Source organism: Gymnoscopelus microlampas (assembly GCF_963454915.1).
Source record: "Gymnoscopelus microlampas genome assembly, chromosome: 9".
NCBI lineage: Eukaryota > Metazoa > Chordata > Actinopteri > Myctophiformes > Myctophidae > Gymnoscopelus > Gymnoscopelus microlampas.
Window position 1 is genome coordinate 676,227 of NC_139946.1, and position 24,899 is coordinate 701,125.

The window sequence follows — 24,899 nt, forward strand, 5'->3', positions numbered from 1 at the left end:
TGCAGTATATTATGGGCATAATACACAGATATACATTTCTGGTTTTGGGCAATCGCTGGTCCGACCTACTTCCGACTCGGCAAACATATGTGCGACAGTGTGCAGGAATAGATATGACTGCTTTGCCATATTTCAGGCAATATCAGGTGACAGTACATAGTTTATGACACTTTATCAGCATCTGGGGCCAGGGCCCACCAGCAGTGCAAATGGATCCTTATGGGTATGTAAGTCTGTTGGAACTTTTTTGTTTTGTTTGTTTTGTTTCATATATATATTTGGGACCCTAATCTACACCGCAAAGGTCTCAGTGTTAATTTAACTTAGTTACAGACCTGTGAGGGTCCATTCGGATCCCCTTGCTGGTCCCCAGACCATGGGATCAGAAGGGTCTATTTGGTTCCATTTGAAAATGAAGTCAATTATCTTTACTCAGGAAGCTCTCAAGAAGGCTCCCCTTGCCAGACTTTTCCTAAATATTCCATTCAAATGGACTGAAACATGTTAATGGGATCCTTTGTATCCATTGCACCTAGATGTGTGTATAAAGTGGTGTAGTGTTTCACAATGTCAACTCGAATGCTACTGAAAGAACAGTTTATCACGTTGCGCAGATGACAGCCAAATAAAATCTCATGCTCGTGCCCTACGTTGTTGTGCAATGCGTGAGGCACACCAAAAATGACTGACACGCTCTCTCTCTCTCTAAATAAAAATGAAAACTAAAATGTGTTTAAAATAACTCCAACCCCTTCAATGGACCCTTCGCTAAACCCCACCCCAAAAGCGATTGTCCAATGCCAGCTTAGCAACCGTTGTTAGCCTGGCATAGGTCTGGCAAGCTTTCGTCACCTGTCATAGCTGTCAATGTTATTTCGCCCGCACACACACAATCATTTGCAACATAATAGCAAGAATAGGAATACCACGATAACGCAATGGTGACTATGAACCAGCAACAGATTCCACGTACCCAAACCCGTTGGAGGGTTCTTTTCCCAAGCTGAAATCTGTGCTTAAACTGCAAGGCTGCATGGCTGTGTTGTTGAACACAAACACAGCTAATGTATTAACTGCTACTGTAGTCTTACCCTGCGGTAGGCCTACATGAAAACTCCTGTTACAGTCATGGATGAACTTCACCCTGGTGTTTGTACTTTCTGCATTTTCCGTACATCTATATAAACGTTCAGATTTCAAATATAAAGTGCTTACCCTATGGCCACGGATGTTATAATTATGCACGGAACTCTCAGAAGTTACGGGTGTATATTCTGTATTGTTCAATAAAAAGCATTTTAATCCGATCGGTGGCCATTTTCTCATAGTTATAATGTATCAGAGTGCAATACACCTACCAACCAATAGGGCCGCGCATTTGAAAGCATATGGAGAAAATGGCCACGATCAGATTAAAATGCTTTTTATTGAACAATATGGATAATACGGGTACTTCTGAGAGCCCGTACATAAATGTAATATCCGTGGCCAAGGGGTAAGCACTTTATATTTGAAATATGAACGTTTCTGTAGATGTACCGTTTCTGTAGATGGGCCGTAAATGTGCAAACACCAGGTTTATCCATGACGGTCGTCGTGGACAAATGGACCATTTTGCCCTATGTGTGATGTCTAGGGGTGGGACGATATATCGATATCGCGATACTTTCTCCCTCGATAAATAATCGATATACTGCCGAAAAATATCAATATTAAAAAAATAAAATGATACTGTGATACGTTGTTTTTTCGACTCTGTATTTGTGTAATGATGATTTTGAACTGTTTGGTGCTATTTTATGAGTTTATGAATTGAATACAAGGACTATCGTGATATATCGTTGGTGAAATTTCATGCAATATATCGTGATATCGCAATATATCGAATATCGTGATATTAATGTTATCGAGGGCCTAATATTGCCACAGATATCATATCGTGAGATACCCATATCCCACCCCTCGTGATGTCGAACAAATAATTATCCAAGGATAATCGGTGACGTGTTTAGCCTACTAGCGGTCTGTTTGTGGGTCACAAACATAACCTATGGATATATTATACGGTAATTATGCCTCACAGCGATACTGTTAATTGACAGTAGCCAATAAAATCACAGGAAAAAAACAGTACATTTGATCGCAAGTCCGTTTGTGTGGTAGGCCGTCCAAATGTTGTCATGCGAGTCTTAAGTGTTTAAAAACCACGAAAAAAAAGTCAAATGATGACTGATACATCAGCCAGATCAACATATGGGTCAAGCTCTCGTTCGCATAACTTTAAAAAAAGAAAGAAAACTGTATTGCTGTGGTTACCTCAACGTCAGCAGGGGTCAGCTTGCAGTTCCTGACCAGCATGACAGTGATGATGTCCAGGGTGGTCTCATCCAGACGCTTACGCAACACCTTGACCAGCTCATCTGTGATCTCTGGACCTGCACATTAACACACTCAGTTAATACATTAACACCAGAGGCCGATTCTGCACATGCCTTCTAAACCAGTGATTCTCAAACTATTTTGTGCCAAGGACCCCCGAATTGAAATGTATTTGGCCTCAGACCCCCATCTGAAAATGTTTTGGGCCAGTGATCCCCCCAAAAGAGAAGATTCGTGTTAAAAATCAAAATGATTCAAACATTTTTCAAACACTTTCAAGATTTAGCAGATGTACAAGCACACAGCACGGACCAAAGGACAAAGAAGGGCGCAACAGTTTTCCCTGTTCTTTATATATAAATTACATAAGTTGTATAAGATTTTGGTCAGGGGTGGCCATAGCTGAGTGGTTAGTGAGCCCGACTAGGGAGCCAGAGACCCTGGTTGCCCCAGGTTCGATTCCAGGCCAGGCCAGCATATGTGTCGATGAAATGAAATTTGTCCCTGAGCAAGACTCTTAACCCCTAATTGCTCACAGGTTCTCATTGGAAACAAGACCACAAGGACTTTCATGACTGACCTGTTAAAAGAAATTATCCTTATCCTTAGTCTGGTTTTCTTTTCTTTTTTTTTACATCTAAACTTGCACTCTGCCAGAAAACACCCTTGTCTAAGACAAGGATTCACAACTTATGTTGTTGTTAAAAGCATAAAAAAAAACTAACCATGTGTATTGATAGCATACAGTAGGTGTAAGAATGTACTGTTAATATCAACTTTTTTGTAATGTGTTTTTGTAAAAGTTTTGCCCTTTAAAGTTGTGTCTAAGATCGTTGTCAACTCTGTCAGATTTCTACAAAAAAATTATTCAATCAGGCATAAACAGGTTTTAGCTATATTCTAATGTCCCCTGTCTTACTTCCCGGTTTAAAAAGGGCGCGAAGGTTGCGAAAGCTCTGGTAAAATTTCTATTTTTTGATAAATGCACTAAATAATATTACTATCTGGTGTGTCCCAACCATAACATGTCAACTCCGTCAGTCCTTCTAAATCAAAACTAAATAAAATAAAATAAAACATTCTATTAACATTAATAGAACCTAAGCAACTTATATAAAAAGCAACTTAATAAATTGTCAACTCACTACGACTGCGTTGTCGAATGAAAAAAACATAACATTTTGTCAACTCCGTCAGACTCTGTCAGTTGTCCAAAAAAAAAATGACATCTAAAAAAAATAAACATGGGAGGTTGGCCCATTACATGGTTTAATAGTGAAAACTATGATGTTTTAAAATAAGTTTTCCCAGCATAATTGAAGAATACATAAAAACAAATACATATGTTGTCCGATTTTCAAGAATTTGTACATACTGTTTAGCTCAAATCTAAAATGACACATGCTTTCCGGGTTTTAATGGGTTAACACATTAACACCAGTGGCTGGACAGTAACTGAGTACATTCACTTGAGTAATGTAACGTAAAGTACAATTTTGGAGTATTTGTTTTCTTTGCAAGCTGACTTTCACTCCGCAAAATTTTAAATAGAAATATGGTATTTGTGACTCCACTACATTTCTAGGAAATTTAAGTCGGGACCCAAACTTACACAAATAAATCATGAATTAACCACTTATGCCATATTTCAAATACAGTGAAAATACCCCATTTACAAGCTCACATGTTTTTTTTTAAATGTTGTATATTTCAATACAGCAATGCATTGATATTAAAAATGTAATGCACTTCGTAATTTGTACTTTTGAATATTAGTATATACTATGCCCATGACCGATTAACACACAGTTAATATATTCTCTCACACACACAGAGTTAATAGAAAGTTATTGTCTCCATCATGTGTCATACAATTAAGCTACAATCTTACCAGCGTTTCCAACTCCATGCACCAGCAGCAGGATGTGTTTGTCCACCTGTCCAACAGGCCTGGAGCCTTCCAGAGAAGACCTGGAGCCCTGACCACACAAAACCATAACCACCATTAATTAACCCATTAAGACCTGAGGCCGTGGACCCCCATCTCAAAATATTTTGTTCCATGGACCCCCTGATCGAAGCAAAGATTTGAGTTACAAATGTTCATGATTTTTCAAAAATAGCATTTGCTATTTTTGAATAGCCAGAGAAATCTAAAATGACACAGATGCGTTCCCGGTCTTAACACATTGTCTGCCAGAATTATTTATTTATTTTCTACAGTAGACTGCCATACTTTTTCAATGAAAAAACAAAAGTACTCAGGAGACGAGATACAACATTTTTAAGTTTTAAGTTAACAAGGAAGTGGATGGGAGTCTAAATCTTCAACGAATCATATCTCCTTGGTCTTTGGGTCAAATTAAAAATTTGACACAAAAAAAAAGTTTTTTAAATAAAACGCAGATCTGTGTCTTTGGCAGCCTGCGTTCTATGGACTCAATAGAACGCGGATCTGCGTTTTTGGCAGCCAACGTGTTAATGGGTTAACCCAGTAAGACCTGAGGCTTCGGAATCCTAACAGTGTTCTGAAAAAAGTATCTTTTTATGCCAGGAGTTCTCAAACTTTTTCATGTCAAGGACCCCCAAAATGATATGTGTTTGACCGCAGACCCCCATCTCAAAATATTTTGTTCCAGGGACCCCTGCAGAAGCAAATATTTCAGTTAAAAATATGTTGCTTTAAAAGTAGAAAATTCAAATATTTGTGCACATTTTCAAGATCTTTCAAAAATAGTATATCTGCAAGTTCACAACGCCGCACAAAGTGACGCACCTTAGTGCGTCACCTTTGTGCCGCTTGTATATCTGCTATTTTTATACAAAACGTACAGTATAAAATAACGGTTGAAGCAGTTAAAATGATTGTGATGCTATTTTAACTTAAACTACTTTTGCTGGACTTTGAGAACCGATGCGCTATATATATGTAGCTCAAATCTAAAATGACACAGATTAAATCGGCTAAGCGCCATTCACACTGAGCACGATACCGACAACTGTAACGATTACTACATGAGCATCAACACTGATGTACGATAACGTTCTGTAAACCAGTAGTTCTCAAACGTTTTCATGGAACCCTCCCATTTGAAAATTGTTTGTGCCAGGAACCCCCAGAAGACACGATTTATGTTAAGCAAATTCAAAATTAAACTGTTCACAGCCCTCCTCTGAGAAACAGGCCGAGTAGACAAAAATGGTACCATATCATAATGAGCATTAGCATTTATATGTAGATAGTTTGAAGTGGTCCTTTAATTACATTTAAAGGTAGACTACAGTTTTAGGCAATTTAAGTGTCCACCAAACGAGCAAGGGATTGTACAGTACAAAGCACCGCAGCATACTGTATGTGTGTGTCCTCAATATATTTTCTATGAAATTATGTAGTACTTACAGTAAGTCCTAAATTGTATTTCTTATGTGTATTTTTCTAGTAACCACTGTATAATGTTGCTGTCGGGCAGAAACCTCCTATAACAATAATAATAATAATAATAATAATAATAATACATTTTATTTGTAACACACTTTATATTTGAAACAAATCTTAAAGTGCTACATATTGAACTTTGTTGTGTAGGGTTTGAGTGTGTTTGAGTTTCTAGAGCGGAGGGAGCGGGTGGAGCGGGTGGAGGTCGGGGGTTTGAGGAGTTCCTTTAGATAGGAGGGGGCATTGCTGTGGATGCACTAATTGGTAAGGAGAGAGACCTTGTACTCAATCCCAAAGGAGACGGGAAGCCAGTGTAGTGAATGGAGAATCCTATCTCCATATTCTAACTCTGTGTGTTTTTACATAAATGAATGCCCTACTTGATCATACTACAGTGCCACACCAAAGTATCAGAAGTTGCAGATCCACAAGCTGAGCTTGCCGATCTGCTACTTTTGCTATTTTGTATTAATTTTAATCCTGAAATGTAAGTTTTGGACATGTCACGTATGAGGTTTCCACCTGAACAGAGACAATATGGTCATCTTTCAGTACCGTGAGGTCCTCTGAAAAGAAGGGCTCCTGACTCCTGGCCAGTCCAACAGAATGAGATGTGTGCAGGTTTCCATCCACCTCGGAGGACTTCCCGGTTTGAGATGTTTCACAAAGCCTGGAGGAGACAACAGGAGTCCACAGTCATTCACAACACTCCCTGTAGCTTTAACCACTTAAAGGAGTAGTTCACCCACACACGCCATGAAGCCTTAAATTCATGTCGATTATTTCTAGTTTTTGTCGCATTTCTAAGCCAATAAGTTGATCGCCGGTAATCAAATTATTGGCTTAGGAATGCGACAAAAACAAAAAAAATCGCTATGAATTCAAGGCTTCATGGGGTGTGTAATTGATAGGAAAAAAACATTGGGCTAACTACTCCTTTAAACCCCAGCAACCGTATTGTCGGGAAAGATTTTGCTGAACTACAACCTCACAACGTGCCGCAAACGACTTTGTGTTGCGACTTTGTCGATCGGCTATTTTCATCAAAATCTTTCCCCACAATAACAAACAAAAACTGAAGAGACACTAGTATAGAGACCTGAGGGACTCCATATACAGTAGGGTTTATGTGGTTGTGCAGTTACCTTCTAATGATGTAGCTCCAAATATTGGTGAAGATATTTTGTTCCATTGATTAGAAATTGATATCTCCCCCAAAAATATAATTTAAAGAAGACCCAGACTGAATATGCGGACAATAAATCAACAGTAAAAAAGAGAATTAAATGCCTGTCTGGGCTTTGTGATGTTAGATACTGGCAGAATCTTTTGCATTTGTTTATGTGATACAAAAAGCAGTTTCACGGAAGAGCAGTGAACAAAGAAAGACTGCTTTCATGTATTATGCTCCACACAAATGGAACAAACTTCAGGACTCTCTGAAACTGGAGCGATTGGTCTCAATAGAAACATTTAGGGTACTTCTTGAGGACACATTGCATAGTAACTGCACCTGTTTCATGTAACACCATATTTATTTGTATCTGTGATGATCGTAATTTGATTCAAATGTTTGTTATGGTTTTTCATTATGTATGTATTTCATTTGTTTTAGATGCTGTTATCAGGGCGTCCTTGAAAAATAGAGCTTGCTCTCAATGGGCTCCCCTGAATAAATAAAGGAAAAAGAAAGAAAGATTTGGTGTTTTCAGTGGTTTACACTAGAGGCCACTGTTCCTTTTTAACACTGGCATGACTGAGGTTACATTATCCAACACACAGCCTGCAAAACGGTCATTTTGAACAAGAAATCAAGCTCTCCTATTCGTTACTGTCTCACCTCTGTGCTCCAGACTAGCTGACACCTTCTCACCCACACAGTGGGGGGTTCCATTGTCTTCTAAATAGCCATTAACATCTCAACTGCACTCTGCGCAGTCAGTGAGCCCACATAATGTTGTTGTTGTAGGCAGACACAAACATTATAAAATTAGGCTTGTAATTAACTTGTAATGGTAACTGCAGATTCTGTATGTAAAATCTTTATTTTAAAAAAAGCGTATAAAACAGCGCGATCTCTAGCGTCACACATTAAACTCTTCAGTGAAACATGGAGCCTATATGAACCACTGAAGCCACTGTCTAATTACGTGACTCCAGGGTTAGGGTTAGGGTTAGATTACGTGATCTCCATTGTGCAAAACACATGGATATCTCTTGACAAACCAATATTATATTATATAATATTCACATTATTGTCTGAGCGTAAAGCTCTCATTCTATCAGCTGTTCACGCTGATGAGAAAGCGTCTCCTCTCCTGTCCCTCTCATCTCCTTGTCAGCGTAACAAGTGAACACATCGCTATATGTTCCACAAATGTGCTCATTCCTGCGCTAAATATCTGATCTACAAACATAAAACAATCGCTGCCTGACGAGCCATATGCTTGTAGATCACATCTGTTGGCACAGCATTTTAAAACAGCGCAATCCAGTAGCAAACACTCTGTACACTGCAGTGAAAGGGTTGCCAAATTTTGCGAGAAAAATAAGCAGTCAGGTCTATGAAAATGTTACTGCATGCATTGTGCCCTAAGAAAACAGTGAGGCATGAAACCATTGCATTGTAAATGGGGTTTATATCCGAGGCAAATTTGCAACCCCAGTCCCTGGTTAGACCTTTCTATATAAATATTTAACTTATAAAAATTATCTACAAAAGGACATGCATGAAGCTCTAATCTAAACAAGTATGAAAATATATTTATATCTGCAAAGTAACTAGTAGCCTAACTAAAGTTTTCAAATAATTGTAGTGGAGTAAAAGTGCAAGATTTGCCTCTGAGTTGTAGTGGAGTAGAAAAGTATTACCATTATAATGTAATTATATATATCATTATAATAATAATAATAATAGAAAGACGCCCAAAGTCGCTTATAATAAGCAGACATGGCAACATAGAATAGTTGCGCAGCAGCAAGTCTGCTGTCTACGGGCCGCTCTGTGGGGGGTCTCGAGGTGTAAAGTGCTCTAGGGAGGGGGAGAGAGGGGGAGAGCGATCAATTTAGCCGAAATAAAACGGCTGGGATGGGATACATGGTATGTATTTCATATTTATAATGAGTTAAAAAAAAAAAAAAAAACGGAGATGGTTTGAAACATATATTTAGGAAAAGTCATGAAAGGGGAACTTTCTCAGAGCTTCCTGAGAGAAGTTAAGCCACTTTCAATTCTCAAAATCGGTCCCATTGATTGCTTAGTCACGGAAGTGTTAACACATGGGGTGCCAGGTTTTTTTAAAAACAGAGTACACTGAGTGCCAGGATTTTTAACCATTTTTAAGGAGCCGAGATACAGGCTTTTGAAGTCATAAGTTAACCAGGAAGTGGATTGGAGTCTACATCTTCGGAAAATGATATCTCCTGGTGCTGTTTTTGAATTATTTTTTTTTTTTTCATTATTATTATTTTTTTTCAAAAAACGTATATATACGGTTTTATTACATTGCTCTCTCGGTGTTCACATATGGGAAACAGCGCCCTCTGGCGATGATACAGAAGCTTCACATTCACTCCCTCAGGGCCAAAACCCTTTTTGGCCCTGAGGGTCTCCCGTCTCTTTCCGGTAGTCCTTTCCCCAAAGGCATAAAAGGAACCGGAAAACGGAAGTTCGTTCTCTTGGCTTCCTTCTGCCTCAGATGAAGGAGCTTCACGCAAAAATTCTACAAACAATCTACTACAAACTACAATCAAGCACAAGTTTTCTGCGGGTCTTCTAACTCTACAGCAACAAGGCGGATCTCGTCCACAGAGTTCCCCAGATCTCTCTCCTTTTCCCTGTCCGCTGTGTTTTTCCGGAGGAAAGCACAGCCCTCCAAATCTACAGCTAAGCTAACAGCCTAGCTTGCTATGGCTCGACGTCGTCCTGCAGTAGCCGATCGCCAGGAGTTCCAGCTTCGGCGGTGCGGCTCCCGTTCCTGCCCCCAGATGCTCGACGAGTGGGATGCACACAGCCATTGCGTTGCCTGCCTAGGCCTCGCCCACGCCGAGGACGCCGCTTATGAGCTGTACCCGAGATGCCTCGAGTGCGCGTCTTTCAGCTCCAACGAGAGGAGGAACCGTTTCCACGAGGCTCGAAACCTTTTCCAGCCTCCACATTCCCTCTACGAGGACCACGAGGAGCAGCGTGGCGACGACCACTACTTCTCCTCCCGGCGTTCCGCTAGCCGAGCTGCCGGCTGGGACTCCTCTCGCCGGCGTCGTCCCCCAGCAGCTAGCGGCTCCAGGGCTCTGGAGCGGCCGAGATCTACCCAGTCTCCCCGCTCTCGTTCCCCACCGAGGGACGGCTACGGGGGTGCCGTGCCCCGCGTGGAACCCCCCCCCACCCCACCCGGTAGCCGCACCGAACACCGTGCGGTTTCCCACTACTCCTTGGCGCCCGGGAGCGTAGCTTCGGCCGGCGAGGACGATGACGCCCTCACCCCTTACCAGCCCGAGCAGCATGAAAGTGAACGGGACTACCAAGTCATCGACGAGGTGGTGGAGGACGGGGAGATCGTCCGGGAGAAGGCCCACGCGGTGGACCGCAGCCCCCCCACCCTCACCCTAGCCCTCGCCCCAACCCCCCCCACTACGGCTGCTCGCGCCGAGGCACTCACTGCCCCCCCACCGGCCGAAAAAGCCGATTTTCCCCTCCTCGAGCTATATAAAAAAGCCACCGTCAGGTGTGGCCTCAAATGGCCAGGAGATGAGGTAGGCGAAACCCCCGTCAACAGCTCAGGTTTCCAGGGTCTCGAATCAGTCGAGGAGAAGGTTACAAAAAAGAGCAAACTTCCCCTGGCAAAAGGCTTCGCGGCGGCTCTCACTTCATCGTGGAACACTCCTACAGCTCCCGACGCGGATCCCAGACCACGTTTCGACATTGATTGTACGGGTGCGGGCGAACTGGGCCTCGGCCCCCCCCCCACCCATGGATCGCACACTGGCCCTCTCCCTTCTGCATAGCCAGCCTCGTGGCCAGAAGGCTCCTTTCTCGACGGCGAAGGACCCTCCTGTTTTCAGCAACGACAAGGACGTCGCTGGCTCGGCGGCTACTAAAGCCGTTTACAAGGCATCAACATCGGGCGGCAGGGCTCTAAACGCCACCGCACTTCTGCAGGGCTCCCTGAAGGAGCTGCTGAGCGAGGCGGGAGACGCCGCCACACCAGAGCAGTTGGCCGAGATGCAACGCCTTACTCAGGAGATGATTAGCCTGAACAAATACACCCCTGTGGAGTGGACGGGAAGAGTACTGGGGCTTTGCGTCGTCCACGAGCGAGCACGGTGGCTCGATCATGTTAATTTTCGAGGCCCGGATGATAAAAAGCATCTGCTGAACCTAAAAATCACTCCAGAGAATCTCTTTCAGGGCGCCTTGGGCTATTTGCAGGACAGCCACACGGCTCGAAAAGCCCAGGACGAGGCTGCTCTATCCTGTATCCAAGCCCCGTCCAGGCCACCTCCACCTAGACCACAGTCCCGTCCTGCACGTCAACCAGACCGGGGTAGGCCGGTGACCCGGCAGGAGGGCCCAGCTCGCCAGGCCCAGTCTTCCTCCGCTCCACCAGCCGTCAGAGAACAGCGGGACCGAAGGGAGGACGACCGCCCTCGCCCCCCGCAGAACCGGCCCAGCCAGAGAGGCTCGACCAGGGGTCGCGGTGCCAGGTCGCGTAAATGACATTTGCACTCCCTGCGTGGACAGCAGGGAAGTTTTCTCCCCCGGTTCCCTCTCCCCTCAGACGGGGGATTCGCACCTGAATCTAGTGGCCTCGGGCCTCATTTACGGGTCACTGAGGAAGAGGAGGAGATCTTCATCAGAGCCGGCAGACGCGACGGAGGATCGCTCGCCGGGCATCCACAAAGAAAAAAGATTGCTAAACAGAGCAGAATGTCTGACCGTGCGTGCTATTGTTTCTCCTGTGATTGTTGCCAATGTTGTGCCTTTTTTGACTGCTCCTGTAATAAAGATGACCAACAAAAAAATGCAAGTAAAAACAGTCGAAATGAGAATGAGCCGGAGACCGCGATGGACCCCTTCCGGGGGGTCCATGGTGGTCTCCGGACAGAACAAAGGCTTTGTGGCGGGCCAAAACAGTCACATGCTACATGGGTCACGCCAAAATTTTCCTCGGCGCCTCAAGGTAAGACAAGGCCAAACTATTGTCGCAATGACGGCGGCGGCAGCCAAAATGGCCGCCTCCACCATGCAACACGTGTCGCAAAACAAGATGGCGGCCCCCATACGCAGACACGTGTCGACGATAACTTTGACCGGCCCCTTGTGCGCAGCCAGGACAATGGCCGCGCCCATGAGCAAGAATGTAACAACAAGCACGGTAGCCATGCCAACGAGCGCAGCCAAGATGGCGGCTCATGTGAGTACGACTACAATAACAATCCCCCCCAATCCTCTGACGCTACACATCGAGCGTTGGAAAGAATGCAACGCCAACCCCTGGGTGCTTCGTACGATAGCAAAGGGTTACAGGCTGCAGTTTTCTACAAAACCACCCATGTCCGACAGAGTACTTTTGTCACGAGCGAGTGGTCAAGCGGCGCTGACGTTACGAGAGGAGATAGCCTCCCTATTACGCAAGAACGCCGTGCGGGAAGTATTACCAGGAGAGAGCCGGCTCGGTTTCTACTCGAGATACTTCCTGGTCAAGAAGAAAGGGGGGGGATTACGTCCCATCATGGATCTACGAGCTCTCAACAGGTATTTGAAAACCTTTCAGTTCAAGATGTTGACGGCGGCGTTACTACGCTCGGTCCGTCAGGGCGACTGGTGGAGCTCAATAGATCTCAAGGACGCTTATTTTCACGTCCCCATTCACCCACCGCACAGGAAATTCCTGCGGTTCGAGTTCGAGGGTCGTGTGTACGAATACCTGGTCCTCCCGTTTGGGATGTCCTTGAGTCCCAGGGTGTTTGTGAAATGTACTCAGGCGGCGATAGCCCCACTGAGACAGAGGGGTATTCGCATCGCGAGTTACATAGACGACTGGCTACTGAGCGGGGACTCGTATCAGGAGGTGGTTCACCACACTCATACAGTGGTGTCGCATCTGACCTCCCTAGGTTTCACACTGAACCTCGAGAAGTGCATGCTTACCCCGTCCCAACACGCTTCTTTCATAGGCATCGAGCTGGACGCTATTACTCTCAGGGCTCTCTTATCTCAGGAGAGGATAGTCTCTTTTCTGAAGTGTCTGGCCATGTTTCAACTGGAACGCAAGGTCCAGTACACAGTCTGCATGAGGGCGGCAGGACTCATGGCTTCAGCCATTTCCCTGGTACGCCTGGGCAGATTGCACATGCGCCCTTTTCAGAGATGGATGGGCTCCCTAGGGATCCCGGTCACTCAGGGTTTTCGCCGGGTAACGGTGACCGCAGCGTGCATGCAGTCCCTTCATCAATGGGAAATAGCCTCTTTCCTGTCAGAGGGCGTCCCAATGGGAAGGATCATCTCCAGGAAGATGATAACCACAGACGCCAGTCTGACCGGTTGGGGCGCTACCTTCGAGGGCAGGACGGCCAGGGGTGTGTGGGACCTCAGTCTGAGGAGGGCCCACATCAACTACTTGGAGTTGATGGCGGTCCTTTTGGCGTTGAAACGCTTCGAGCCCCACATCAGTGGCTGTCACGTTCTGGTCAAGACGGACAATACCACGACCATGGCCTACATCAACAAGCAAGGAGGCTTGAAGTCTCGTACCTTGGACGGTTTGGCGCGGAGGCTGATACTGTGGTGCGACATGCACCTGGAGTCAATCAGCGCCTCTCATGTACCAGGGGTTCTGAACAGAGGAGCCGATCTTCTGTCCAGAGGCAAGATTCAGTTTTCGGAATGGTCTCTGCACCCCGCGGTCGCAAACCAGATCTGGGCCAGGTTTGGACGGCCCCGAGTGGACCTGTTTGCATCAGAGGAGAACGCGAAGAGCTCGCTGTTTTTCTCAGTGAAAGGCCAGGCTCCGCTGGGTGGGGACGCCCTGGCGCACGAGTGGCCGAGGGGGCTGCTCTATGCGTTCCCGCCGCTGGAGCTGATCCATCCCACCCTGGAACGGATCAGGCTCCGGGACCTGACGGTACTGCTGGTGGCTCCAGCATGGGGCACGTGGAGGTCGAAGATAGCTCCCCTCCTGTACGATCGGCCCTGGCCCCTCCCGCTGCGAGAGGACCTGGTGCAGCAGGCGGGGGGCGAAATTCGTCATCACAGACCCGCAGACCTAGACCTGTGGGTCTGGCCCGTGAAAGGGAGAATTTGACTGCGGCTGGTCTTCCACCTAGAGTGGTGGCTACTATTCAGGCCGCTAGGGCACACTCCACTAGGTCCGTCTACGGAGTTAAGTGGGGTGTGTTCGAGGAGTGGTGTATGGAACGGTCCCCGGTCGTGGTTCCGTTCCAGGCGTCTGTAGCAGACATCCTGACCTTCCTACAGGATAGGTTGGATCTGGGAAATGCTTTCTCTACGATCAAAGTGTATCTGGCGGCCATCTCTGCCAACCATGTTGGTTTTGAGGATGGGAAAACCGTGGGAAGACAGCCCCTGGTGTGCCAGTTCATGAAGGGCGCGTTGCGTGAACATCCTGTTTCACGGTCCTTGTTTCCCACGTGGGACTTGGTCCTGGTGCTCGACTCACTCTCTCGTCCTCCTTTTGAACCTTTGGAGACGGTGGAATTAAAGTTCCTCACGCTCAAGACGGTGCTTTTGGTTGCGCTGACAACAGCGAAACGGGTGAGCGACATTGATGCCCTGTCGGTAGTTCCGGAGTGCATGAGGTTCGCTGGTGATGGCAGTAGGGTGGTCCTTAAACCCAACCCGGCGTTCATCCCCAAGAACCATCTGGCGGTGGTGACACCGACCGAGCTGGTGGCTTTTCACCCGCTTCCGTTTGCCTCAGAGGAGGATCAGAGGCTGCACTGTCTCTGTCCAGTCAGAGCCCTGCGGCTGTATGTCCGGCGGACTGCGGCCCAGGACCGACCTAGCCAGCTGTTCGTTTCCTTGGGCCCGGGGCCTGGGGGAAAGGCGGTGACTAAGTCTACGCTTTCCCGTTGGATTGTGGAGGCTATTCGCCTGGCTTACACTAGTAGGGGAGCCCCAGTGCCTGAGGGCCTGAGAGCGCACTCTACTAGGGGTGTGTCGACGTCCTGGGCCCTCCTCAAAGGGGTGGCTATTCGGGACATCTGCATGGCAGCGAGTTGGGCGTCTCCGTCAACTTTCGCTGTTTTCTATAGCCTGGACGTGGCGGCATCTTCCATGGCGCACGCGGTCCTGGGTGTGGCTTCCACCTAAAGGTGGTTAGGGGCATGGAACGGTTGTGGATCTGTTCATGCCCCTGTTCTTTAGTGTACGACGTTTGGGCCTTAGATTAATAAGGCGGACTTCTGTCTGTCAGGGCCCTTCCCCTCACTAGAATAGACAGGCTTGCCTGCCTTTTTAGTTCATAAGGCAGACTTAGGTCTGTCAGGGCCCCACTTTTACTGTTCCATTCCCCAGACCCGGTGGGTCTGGGGACGTGCTCCGGACCCTGGGGGTCCGGAGGCACAGGGGTGCCAGGGGGCCACGTCCCGGGGGGACGGGGGCCCTGGCGCCTAGGTGCTGGGGCAGTTTTTGTGGTATCTCGTTGTAGATACTTTTCCGTGGGTTTATATCTCCCATATGTGAACACCGAGAGAGCAATGTAATAAAACTATAGGTTACTTACGTAACCCCGGTTTTATAAATTGCGAACGAGGTGTTCACAAAAACACCCTTCTTTTTGCTCGGCAGAAGGAAGCTGGTGTACAAGAGAACGAACTTCAGTTTTCCGGTTCCTTTTATGCCTTTGGGGAAAGGACTACCGGAAAGAGACGGGAGACCCTCGGGGCCAAAAAGGGTTTTGGCCCTGAGGGAGTGAATGTGAAGCTTCTGTATCATCGCCAGAGGGCGCTGCTTCCCATATGTGAACACCTCGTTCGCAATTTATAAAACCGGGGTTACGTAAGTAACCTATAGTTTTGGCACTCCATGGTTGTATTCCCAAAACCGTATATATATACGGTTTTGGCACCCAATGTGTTAATACCTCTAAAAGTAAGAAATAAATATGACCATTACGTGCCAAACATAATCAACAAATTATACTATAAAAATTGTCAAACATTGGCCAAATTGGCAAATGTGATTGCCAATTTGCCAATGTGAACGGCAAATGTGAGCATGTTAGTGGAGTCAAAAATGGAGGTTCCGTGACCATCCTCTGGCAAGGATGGTTTGACGATTGATTTGACCTCTATGGACCCTTTAAAAAAGATTTAGCCTCCAGGTCCCTCCCAAAAATCCCGGCATTTTTTGCTAGACAGCCAAATTCAAAATGGCGCCCGGCGCCATCTCTAAAAATTAACTTTTGATCTGGATGACCTAGAATCATGTATGAAGGCACTTTTCCATACAAGTCAACCATGAGGATTCCAAATCTGACACAATTTTTATTGTAAGACCTCGTTTTGACTCCGAAATTCAAGATGGCTGACATCCAGTAGAGTAAAAACGTATACCCAGGGGGCAAAGGGGGGTATGCTGCATTTGCCCTGCCATAAAAGGTTGGCCACCAGAAATAATATCTATGACCCAGTAGGATCACAACCTATATGGACAACAAGGTCACCTTGCTGCTGGAAATCCAATATGGCCGCCTCAATATTATCAGAAAATAGCTTTGGCAATAACTTTTGAACCAGATGGGCTAGAAATAAAAACTTGGTGTCTATTTCATGGTTTCAGAGCATGAGAAAGTCAATGGAATACTTATCTTTATGATTGGGTGTGTCTGGACCTTTCATTTGCATATTTCCAAGATGGACGCCACGCGAAAATGAGTTTTACTATGACTTTTACAGTGACAGCTGGCTGTTATGGCAAAAAGTCTGCTTTTTAAGTAATATGAACACATTTGGTCAGTTTGAGCTTTAATTTATATGTTGTCAATATGGTAGACCCACACCATGAGTCTGGTCAGAGTCGTGTAATCCGGGATGCAGAGATGGTAGTCAAGGCAGCAGTGGAGACTAACCCATTTACAGTGAGCACATCATCCATGATCAACATATCTACAGGACAGTGTGCTGATTCCACAGTCAAGGACGACTTGATGAGTGTGAAAGAACTGGGTCTGAAGACACTGTGTGAGTCACTGTCCAGTGAACAGAAGAAGACAAGCATAATGAAGCTTAACACTTTCTACACTCAAAACACAAAATCTAAAAAATCTAAGGGGAAACCTCAGCACCTGGCAAGAGCAATGAAATTACTGCCCTCCTGCGCATGACCCAAATCATAGCCAGTGGTGGAGAACTCAACCTTGTTGACTTTATAGGCAACCACGAGTGCAGTGACTTCCCCCCTTCCCTCTTCCAGGAAGATGGCAGGATGAGAACAGGTACCAAGGCAAGCCTTGTTAAGGTCCTGAAAGAGGAGACCAAAGTTGCATGCATCCCTGACCTGCCTACAGAAGACATAAAAACAGCAGTAGTTATTGATGCCATGTATGCCATGCGCCATTGGTCGTTCCTGAAAGGTGAAGCATTTGGAACAATCGCTGAACGATACCAACGTCTGCTGTTGAATGATGTGCCTGCTGGCACAGAGATCATTCACTTCTGTTTTGACCGGTACAGTGGACCTAGTCTTAAGACAGCTGAGCAAGAACACAGATATGCTTGACCAAAACCTACCAAATAATATGAAGTCAGTATGCATTACACAGCTCCAGATCCTCAGGAGTTTTTTGCTGTGTCAGCTAACAAGGCAAACCTATTGAGTTTCCTCTGTGACGAATGGTGTGAAAATGAGAAACTTAAGTCGGCCCTTGGTCCAACACATCTTTACCTGGGTGGGGGGTTTAAAGAAGAGACAAGGAGTGTGGTGATCAAGGAGGGGTCTATTGAAGATGTCCCTGCACTAGATTCCACACAACAGGAGGCTGATACAAGAACAATACTCCACACCCTGTACAGTGTCCAGAATGACAAAGTTGACAGAGTTGTCATCCATGCCAATGACACAGACATCATCATCATGTGCCTTTACTATGCAGCAACCCATCTCAGATGCCTTCCAGAGCTGTGGGTGAGAACAGAGCAAAATTCATACCTTCCTATCCATCAAATGGTATCAGCACTGGGGCTCCCACAGTGTCGTGCCCTGCCCTTTATCCATAGTTTAAGTGGCAGAGATACTGTACCACCAGCTATCCCTTCTTCACTGGGAAGAAGGCATGGTTCAAGGCCATCATGCGTCTGGATCTCTGCACTTGAGGAGTTTGGTGAAAACTCTTATGATTCCCTCTCAGATGACGTCCATCAATAAGGCACGAGACCTCACAATTGCTGTATATACATCCAAAGCGGACCACCAGGAGGATTTTGACCTGAGTAAGCTTAGAGTGTACAAGTTCCTCAATAATAGATCAACCCTCTTAAAGCTCCTCCCCCGACAGAGAATGCCTTTGACCTGCACCTGAGAAGAGCTGTTCTAGCAACCATAATAGATAAATGTGCACATATCGCCAAGCCGGATATTCCTTCTTTCACAGAGTATGGATGGTCTCTCAGTGCTAGCAATGCAGTCCCCCTTGCATCTACCGAGCCAGCCTGGCCTGTGTCAATGAACAAGGCAATATCATGCAGCTGTATCAAAGGCTGCCAGAAAAACTGTTCCCGTGCAAAGAAGGCAATTCCATGCTACTTAGGATGCCGTTGCCAGGGACTAGAGACATGATGCAGCAAGATCAGTGCAACACATGACAACAGTGACAGTGAATAGCATTGTACCATAGTATCATTGGCTTGGCACCATAGAGGTCAAAATGAACCTTTTGTAGGCAACCTCAACTCCGCCTTTACTCTATTTGTCACTAAGTAGTCTATCTTTTGTTATGTTACTTGAATGCATACCACTATGTTAATTTGTATAGCCCTAAAGTTGAAGTTTTTGGCAAGTCTTGGAGTGTGCATGTGTCTGTTTATATTGTATTTAGTTTATTAAAATGATACATAAGATACATTGTGGGCTTTTTCTCCGATTTTTCTCTGCAATCATCCCCACAACTATAGATCTATAAATCAATAAATCTGAGGGAAAATGTAATACCATACATTATTTATGACTGCAGCCATATTGACAACATATAAATTAAAGCTCAAACTGACCAAATGTGTTCATATTGCTTAAAAAGCAGACTTTTTGCCATAACAGCCAGCTGTCACTGTAAAAGTCATAGTAAAACTCATTTTCGCGTGGCGTCCATCTTGGAAATATGCAAATGAAAGGTCCAGACACACCCAATCATAAAGATAAGTATTCCATTGACTTTCTCATGCTCTGAAACCATGAAATAGACACCAAGTTTTTATTTCTAGCCCATCTGGTTCAAAAGTTATTGCCAAAGCTATTTTCTGATAATATTGAGGCGGCCATATTGGATTTCCAGCAGCAAGGTGACCTTGTTGTCCATATAGGTTGTGATCCTACTGGGTCATAGATATTATTTCTGGTGGCCAACCTTTTATGGCAGGGCAAATGCAGCATACCCCCCTTTGCCCCCTGGGTATACGTTTTTACTCTACTGGATGTCGGCCATCTTGAATTTCGGAGTCAAAACGAGGTCTTACAATAAAAATTGTGTCAGATTTGGAATCCTCATGGTTGACTTGTATGGAAAAGTGCCTTCATACATGATTCTAGGTCATCCAGATCAAAAGTAAATTTTTAGAGATGGCGCCGGGCGCCATTTTGAATTTGGCTGTCTAGCAAAAAATGCCGGGATTTTTGGGAGGGACCTGGAGGCTAAATCTTTTTTAAAGGGTCCATAGAGGTCAAATCAATCGTCAAACCATCCTTGCCAGAGGATGGTCACGGAACCTCCATTTTTGACTCCACTATGAACTACTAGTTCAGCTATTTTGACAATATTTATCTATGGAACCGAGTCAAACTAAATAAGTAATGCCTCAACTCCTACAATTCCAAGTGCTTGTCAGGGTGGGGGGGTCCCAAAATCAAATATGTTTCTTTTTGGGGGTTGCGGCAAAGAAAGATTTGAGGAACAACTGGTGTGACTAACCTGAGGTAGAAGACTGATTTGGTGGTGCGCTCCTGGTACACAAACATGTTCTTCCTGTTGACCACACAGAAGGAGTTGAGCACGGAGCGCAGGGCCTGGATTGCTGGAGGAGAGAACACACACACACACACACACACACACACACACACACACACACACACACACACATCGAAACGTTGTTGTCTTTTTCTGTGCTTTGCACCCTGTTACTAAAATAAAAAGCTCAGATCATCCGAGTTGCTCCAGCGCTTTCTTTATTCAGTTATACGTGTCCGCTCCTGAGACGCACCGGATCAGCCTGATTTCGGTTTGAGGCGCGGTGGGATATCCCTTTAATCCAGACTGCAGTTACCCTTACAGCCCCGTAGATGGTAGTAAAATGACAGTGAATATGTTTCTTTGCATGGATACACCTCTGGATACGTCCATGTTGGGTCTAATCCTTTGAGAAGGTATATTCAGAATTGGTCCACTCACCTCTGGACACGCCCATGTTGGGTCCCATCTTGAGGCGTGGGTGGATGTGGATGATGGTGCTCCAGGCCACCTCACAGGCAAAGTGTCCTGGAATGAACTGCATGGTGGCTGCAAGGTAGTCCCTGGGCTGGTAGCTCTCCTCCGTGCCATAGTCTGAGGACATACACCCAAAATGACACATAGTCTGAGGACATACACCCAAAATGACACACAGTCTGAGGACATACACCCAAAATGACACACAGTCTGAGGACATACACCCAAAATGACACACAGTCTGAGGACATACACCCAAATGACAGTCTGTGGACATACACCCAAAATGACACATAGTCTGAGGACATACACCCAAATGACACAGTCTGTGGACATACACCCAAAATGACACATAGTCTGACACACGTTAGGCTCATAGTCAGTGGACATTAGAGATGCGCGGATAGGGTTTATCGTCACCCGAATCTGCATATACATGTTCATTATCCACCCGCCATCCAGCCGCGGTTAATTATACCATCCTATTTCTAGATCCGCACCAACTGCAATTTGCAACACTGCAACAATTTTTAAAAGCTATAATAGGCCTATAGATTGATATCATTAATGTAATTCCCACACCGCGGTTTATCCAATATTAATTCATTATTATATTTGATTGGCCCAAATCCACCCAAACTGCGGTTAACTGCGGCAACCGCGATCCGCGCATCTCTAGTGGACATACATCCACAATGTCAATGGCCAAGGTTATTATCGTTTTTTCATTAGTTTTATTGTACTTTGTTTTGACTTTTTGTTTTCAATATCAGTGTAGTTTTGATTAGTTGTTAAACTAGGTTTGCTAGTAGAACCAAATGAACTTTTACAGGTCCACTTGGTTCCATCTGTGCACTCTCAAGAGTTACACACCCGTAAGGGCCCATTTGGAACCTCCTCAAGGAACCATGAGGGTCCCTGGACCACACTTTGAGACACACTGGTGTTTCCAGTGAGCCAACATGCACAATATCAGCACCCTGACTCTGTTTGACCAGAATGGCACAGCGCATTCATTAGCATCATTGGTAAAACCTGTGAAGGAAATAAGGAAGAGGCCCAATTTCTTTTCAAATATGGCTGCCGTGCATAGAGCCTGGCAGGGAAGATAGAGGGAAGACTGACCGTCAGCAGTGGCCAGTCTCTGCCTGTAGAGGGACTCGTTCTTCCAGATGTCCTCCTCACTCTCTGCCACCAGTAGACTGTTACACTGATGACTGTCATGTAAGTCCTGGAGTAACAAACACTACACAACACCAACACAAAAAGTATCAATACTGCAATGTAGAAATACTTTGTTACAAGTAAAAGTCCAGAATAAAACCATCACTTGAGTAAAAGTACAAAAGTATTGGCATCAAAATATACTTAAAGTACCAAAAATCACATTTTGATTGATTGAAAGAAATTTTTATTAGGCAAAAAGAAAAACATTGCAGACTTGTTTCCGTTGGGGTCCTATATTTCACAGGTTTCAAATGAATAAAATGTATAAAAATCTTTTGAAAATAGCAGATCTACAAGCTCACAAAGTGTCATGATGGGAGGCGTTGTGAGCTTGTAGATCTGCTATTTTCAAATAGCCAAAGTTTAAATAAGGCTGAAGTGTTTATATGTATGTTTTGTAATAATAATCCAAATCTACAAAGTACAGTAACTAAAGTTCTCTAATACTTGTAGTGGAGTAAAAAGTACAATATTAGCTTCTGAGATGTAGTGGAGTAGAGCTTGTAGATTGGCTATCTTCGGTGCACCACGTGCAAAAAGTATATAAAGCCCAGCCCTTGAATCGAAACCAAACCCGGCACACATGTGTTTACATTTGAGAAAGGTATACGTATGTGTGGACAAAACAAAGTATTATACAGTATACTGCTCATTTCAATCTTATTTGTCAAGTAGGGCATGTGATGGGATGAAAGAGAGTGAGAAAAGGAGCACATATTGAGGTTCAATATTGAATAATGATATCACAACAGTGTCATAATTTTTTTTTTTTTTTTTGTGACAAGAATCATCCTAATGTTAAAGGTAAAGCGATATGTTTTGGTTAAAAATAATGTTTTTTTGTTAAAAGGTTAACTCATTGAGTGCCACAATCCGTCAAATCCGTCACGTGGCCTGACGCCCAGAGCGCCACAATCCGTCAAATCCGTCATAAAAAAAAATTCAAAATAAAAAAAAAATTCAAAATAAAAGTTTTTTTTTTTTGTTGTTTTTTTTTGGGAAAAACATGTTCAGAACCCAAGATATGATGATTTGAAGATTTGCTGCTCCATCCACTCCTTGTTTAACCTATAACTTAAAAAGGCTGTATCTCGCTTCCTAAGCACTTTTTTTTTACAATGAATTTTGGCTGTGGCACTCAGAACCAAAATTCCATTAACATGAATAAATAAGCTTGGCACTGAATGAGTTAAGGCACTATATTCTGAGAGTGTTTGTTCAGTAACAGGAGTCTCCTAGTCTCTCCAGCTCTTTGATAAACAGAAAATGCATATTCTGGTAGGTAACACATTTTCAACCAATCAGGAGAGAGTACCCATTCATCAGCTTCATTTTTATAGTGTTCCAATTTTGTCAGCTCATTTCTTTGTGTCATCACTTCCAATTTCACTTGTTTAATCTGTATCCTGCCTGAGTTCTCTATCCTGATTAGATAAAATTGGTATTGTCACGGGCTATTCCTACCGGCTCGCTAAACACCATAGATAGGAGCTACCCTGACCTAAAAGGTGTGTGTGCATGCGTGTGATTGTGTATATATATGGCAAACTAAAACAAAATGGCACTGTTCCCCCCACGTCAACAACCCCCCCAGCTCCACTCACCTACTGGATACGGCCAGCACTGGCGTTGGCCCTCACAGCCGGAGCGAGATGCTGGATCTTTCACTGTTCAGGTGCGGGGATAATAACCCACGTTCTTTTTATGGTATTTTTCGGTTTTCTTCTTTTTTTTTCTCCCGTAGGGTTTTTGTGCTATTTATGTATGTATTAGTCTCTGTACCACACCGACACTGGATATCACTACGGTGGGACCGTCAGTAACTTCTTATCGTACGCGAAGCTCCACTCTTCTCACTTCCTTTAGAAACTACAAGGCACAGTAGGACAGCGATATCCATCCGTCGCTTATCTTCTAAATCCGTAGTTGAGAGGTGGCCTCCGTATGTACTGTATACCGAACGTTACTAACTCCCAAACCGCAACTCCAAACAACCGAGCCGCCACGCTCTTCAAACACTTCCTCCTTCTGTCCCGGCGTGATGACGTTCACTTATATAGCCGTACCTCCAGTGGCCGGCTACCGTTGTGACGTACAGAAACAGTGCCAAAACAATAAATGAAAATAAACAAAACATGGGTGCAAGATGTGAAAAGATATGTATGTATGTGTGCCTATATTGCCTACTGCACAATATCCTAACATCTCCCTCCATAAAGAAAAGACAAAAAAACGTTTTTTCTTTACCCTGCAACTACACTAAATCCTATTCTCCTCTACACCTAACCTCTCACCCCGCTGCCCTAGACAGTGTGTCAGCAATGACGTTATCCTTCCCTGCTACGTGCTGTATACACAGATTGTATTGCTGTAGGACCAGACCCCATCGGAAAAGCCTCTGGTTCTTGGTCTTAAACTTCTCAATAAAAACCAGAGGGTTATGATCAGTATAGACCACAACCTCCCCACAGCGATTGGTCACATAAATTTCAAAATGCTGCAAACCTAACACCAGGGCCAACCCTTCCTTCTCTATGGTTGAATAGAGCTTCTGGTGACGATTTAACTTCTTTGAATAGTAGGCCACTGGCATATCAATACCAGTGCTGTCTTCCTGCATGAGCACCCCTCCGATTCCCACATCACATGCATCTACCGCCAACTTAAATGGTTTCCCAAAATCAGGTGCCGTTAACACAGGCTGACAAGTTAAAATGGCCTTCACTTGCTCGAATGCTCTCTGACACTGCTCATTCCAAGTATATCTCACAGTCTTCTTCAATAGATTTGTAAGAGGTTCTGTAATTGCTGCAAAATTTCACACAAACTTTCTATAGAATCCACACATTCCTAGTACCCTCATCAACTGTTTTTTTGTCTGAGGTACCGGAAGATCAGTAATTGCCTGTACTTTAGCAGCACGAGGGCGGACCTGGCCGCGTCCTACTACATGCCCCAAATATGTCACTTGGGCCTTGCCAATCTCACTTTTTGCTAAATTAATCACTAGTTTTGCCTCGGCCAGCCGTTCAAAGAATTCTTCTATCTGAGCTACATGTTATTCCCAAGTGTCATGGTACAACACCACGTCATCAATGTAGGTCACACAGTTCATCAACCCTCTGGTGACTTGGCTCATCAGGCGCTGAAAACATGCTGGTGCATTTCTCAAGCCAAACGGAAGAACCCGAAATTGATACAGG

At 44.8% G+C, this 24,899-nt stretch overlaps 1 protein-coding gene across 7 annotated transcripts in view; it reads right to left on the reverse strand.

The window, feature by feature from the left end:
* Positions 1-24,899, reverse strand: part of szt2 (SZT2 subunit of KICSTOR complex) — a 197,013-nt gene that overhangs the window by 81,745 nt on the left and 90,369 nt on the right. For all 7 annotated transcript variants that reach the window (XM_084065742.1, XM_084065743.1, XM_084065745.1 and 4 more), the window contains exons 43-48: positions 21,595-21,715; positions 20,434-20,586; positions 19,957-20,059; positions 6,371-6,485; positions 4,271-4,358; positions 2,317-2,435 (exon numbers count right to left, since the gene is read on the reverse strand). In XM_084065742.1, the coding sequence (XP_083921868.1) occupies positions 2,317-2,435; positions 4,271-4,358; positions 6,371-6,485; positions 19,957-20,059; positions 20,434-20,586; positions 21,595-21,715 (699 nt within the window). The remainder of the gene's footprint in view (positions 1-2,316; positions 2,436-4,270; positions 4,359-6,370; positions 6,486-19,956; positions 20,060-20,433; positions 20,587-21,594; positions 21,716-24,899) is intronic.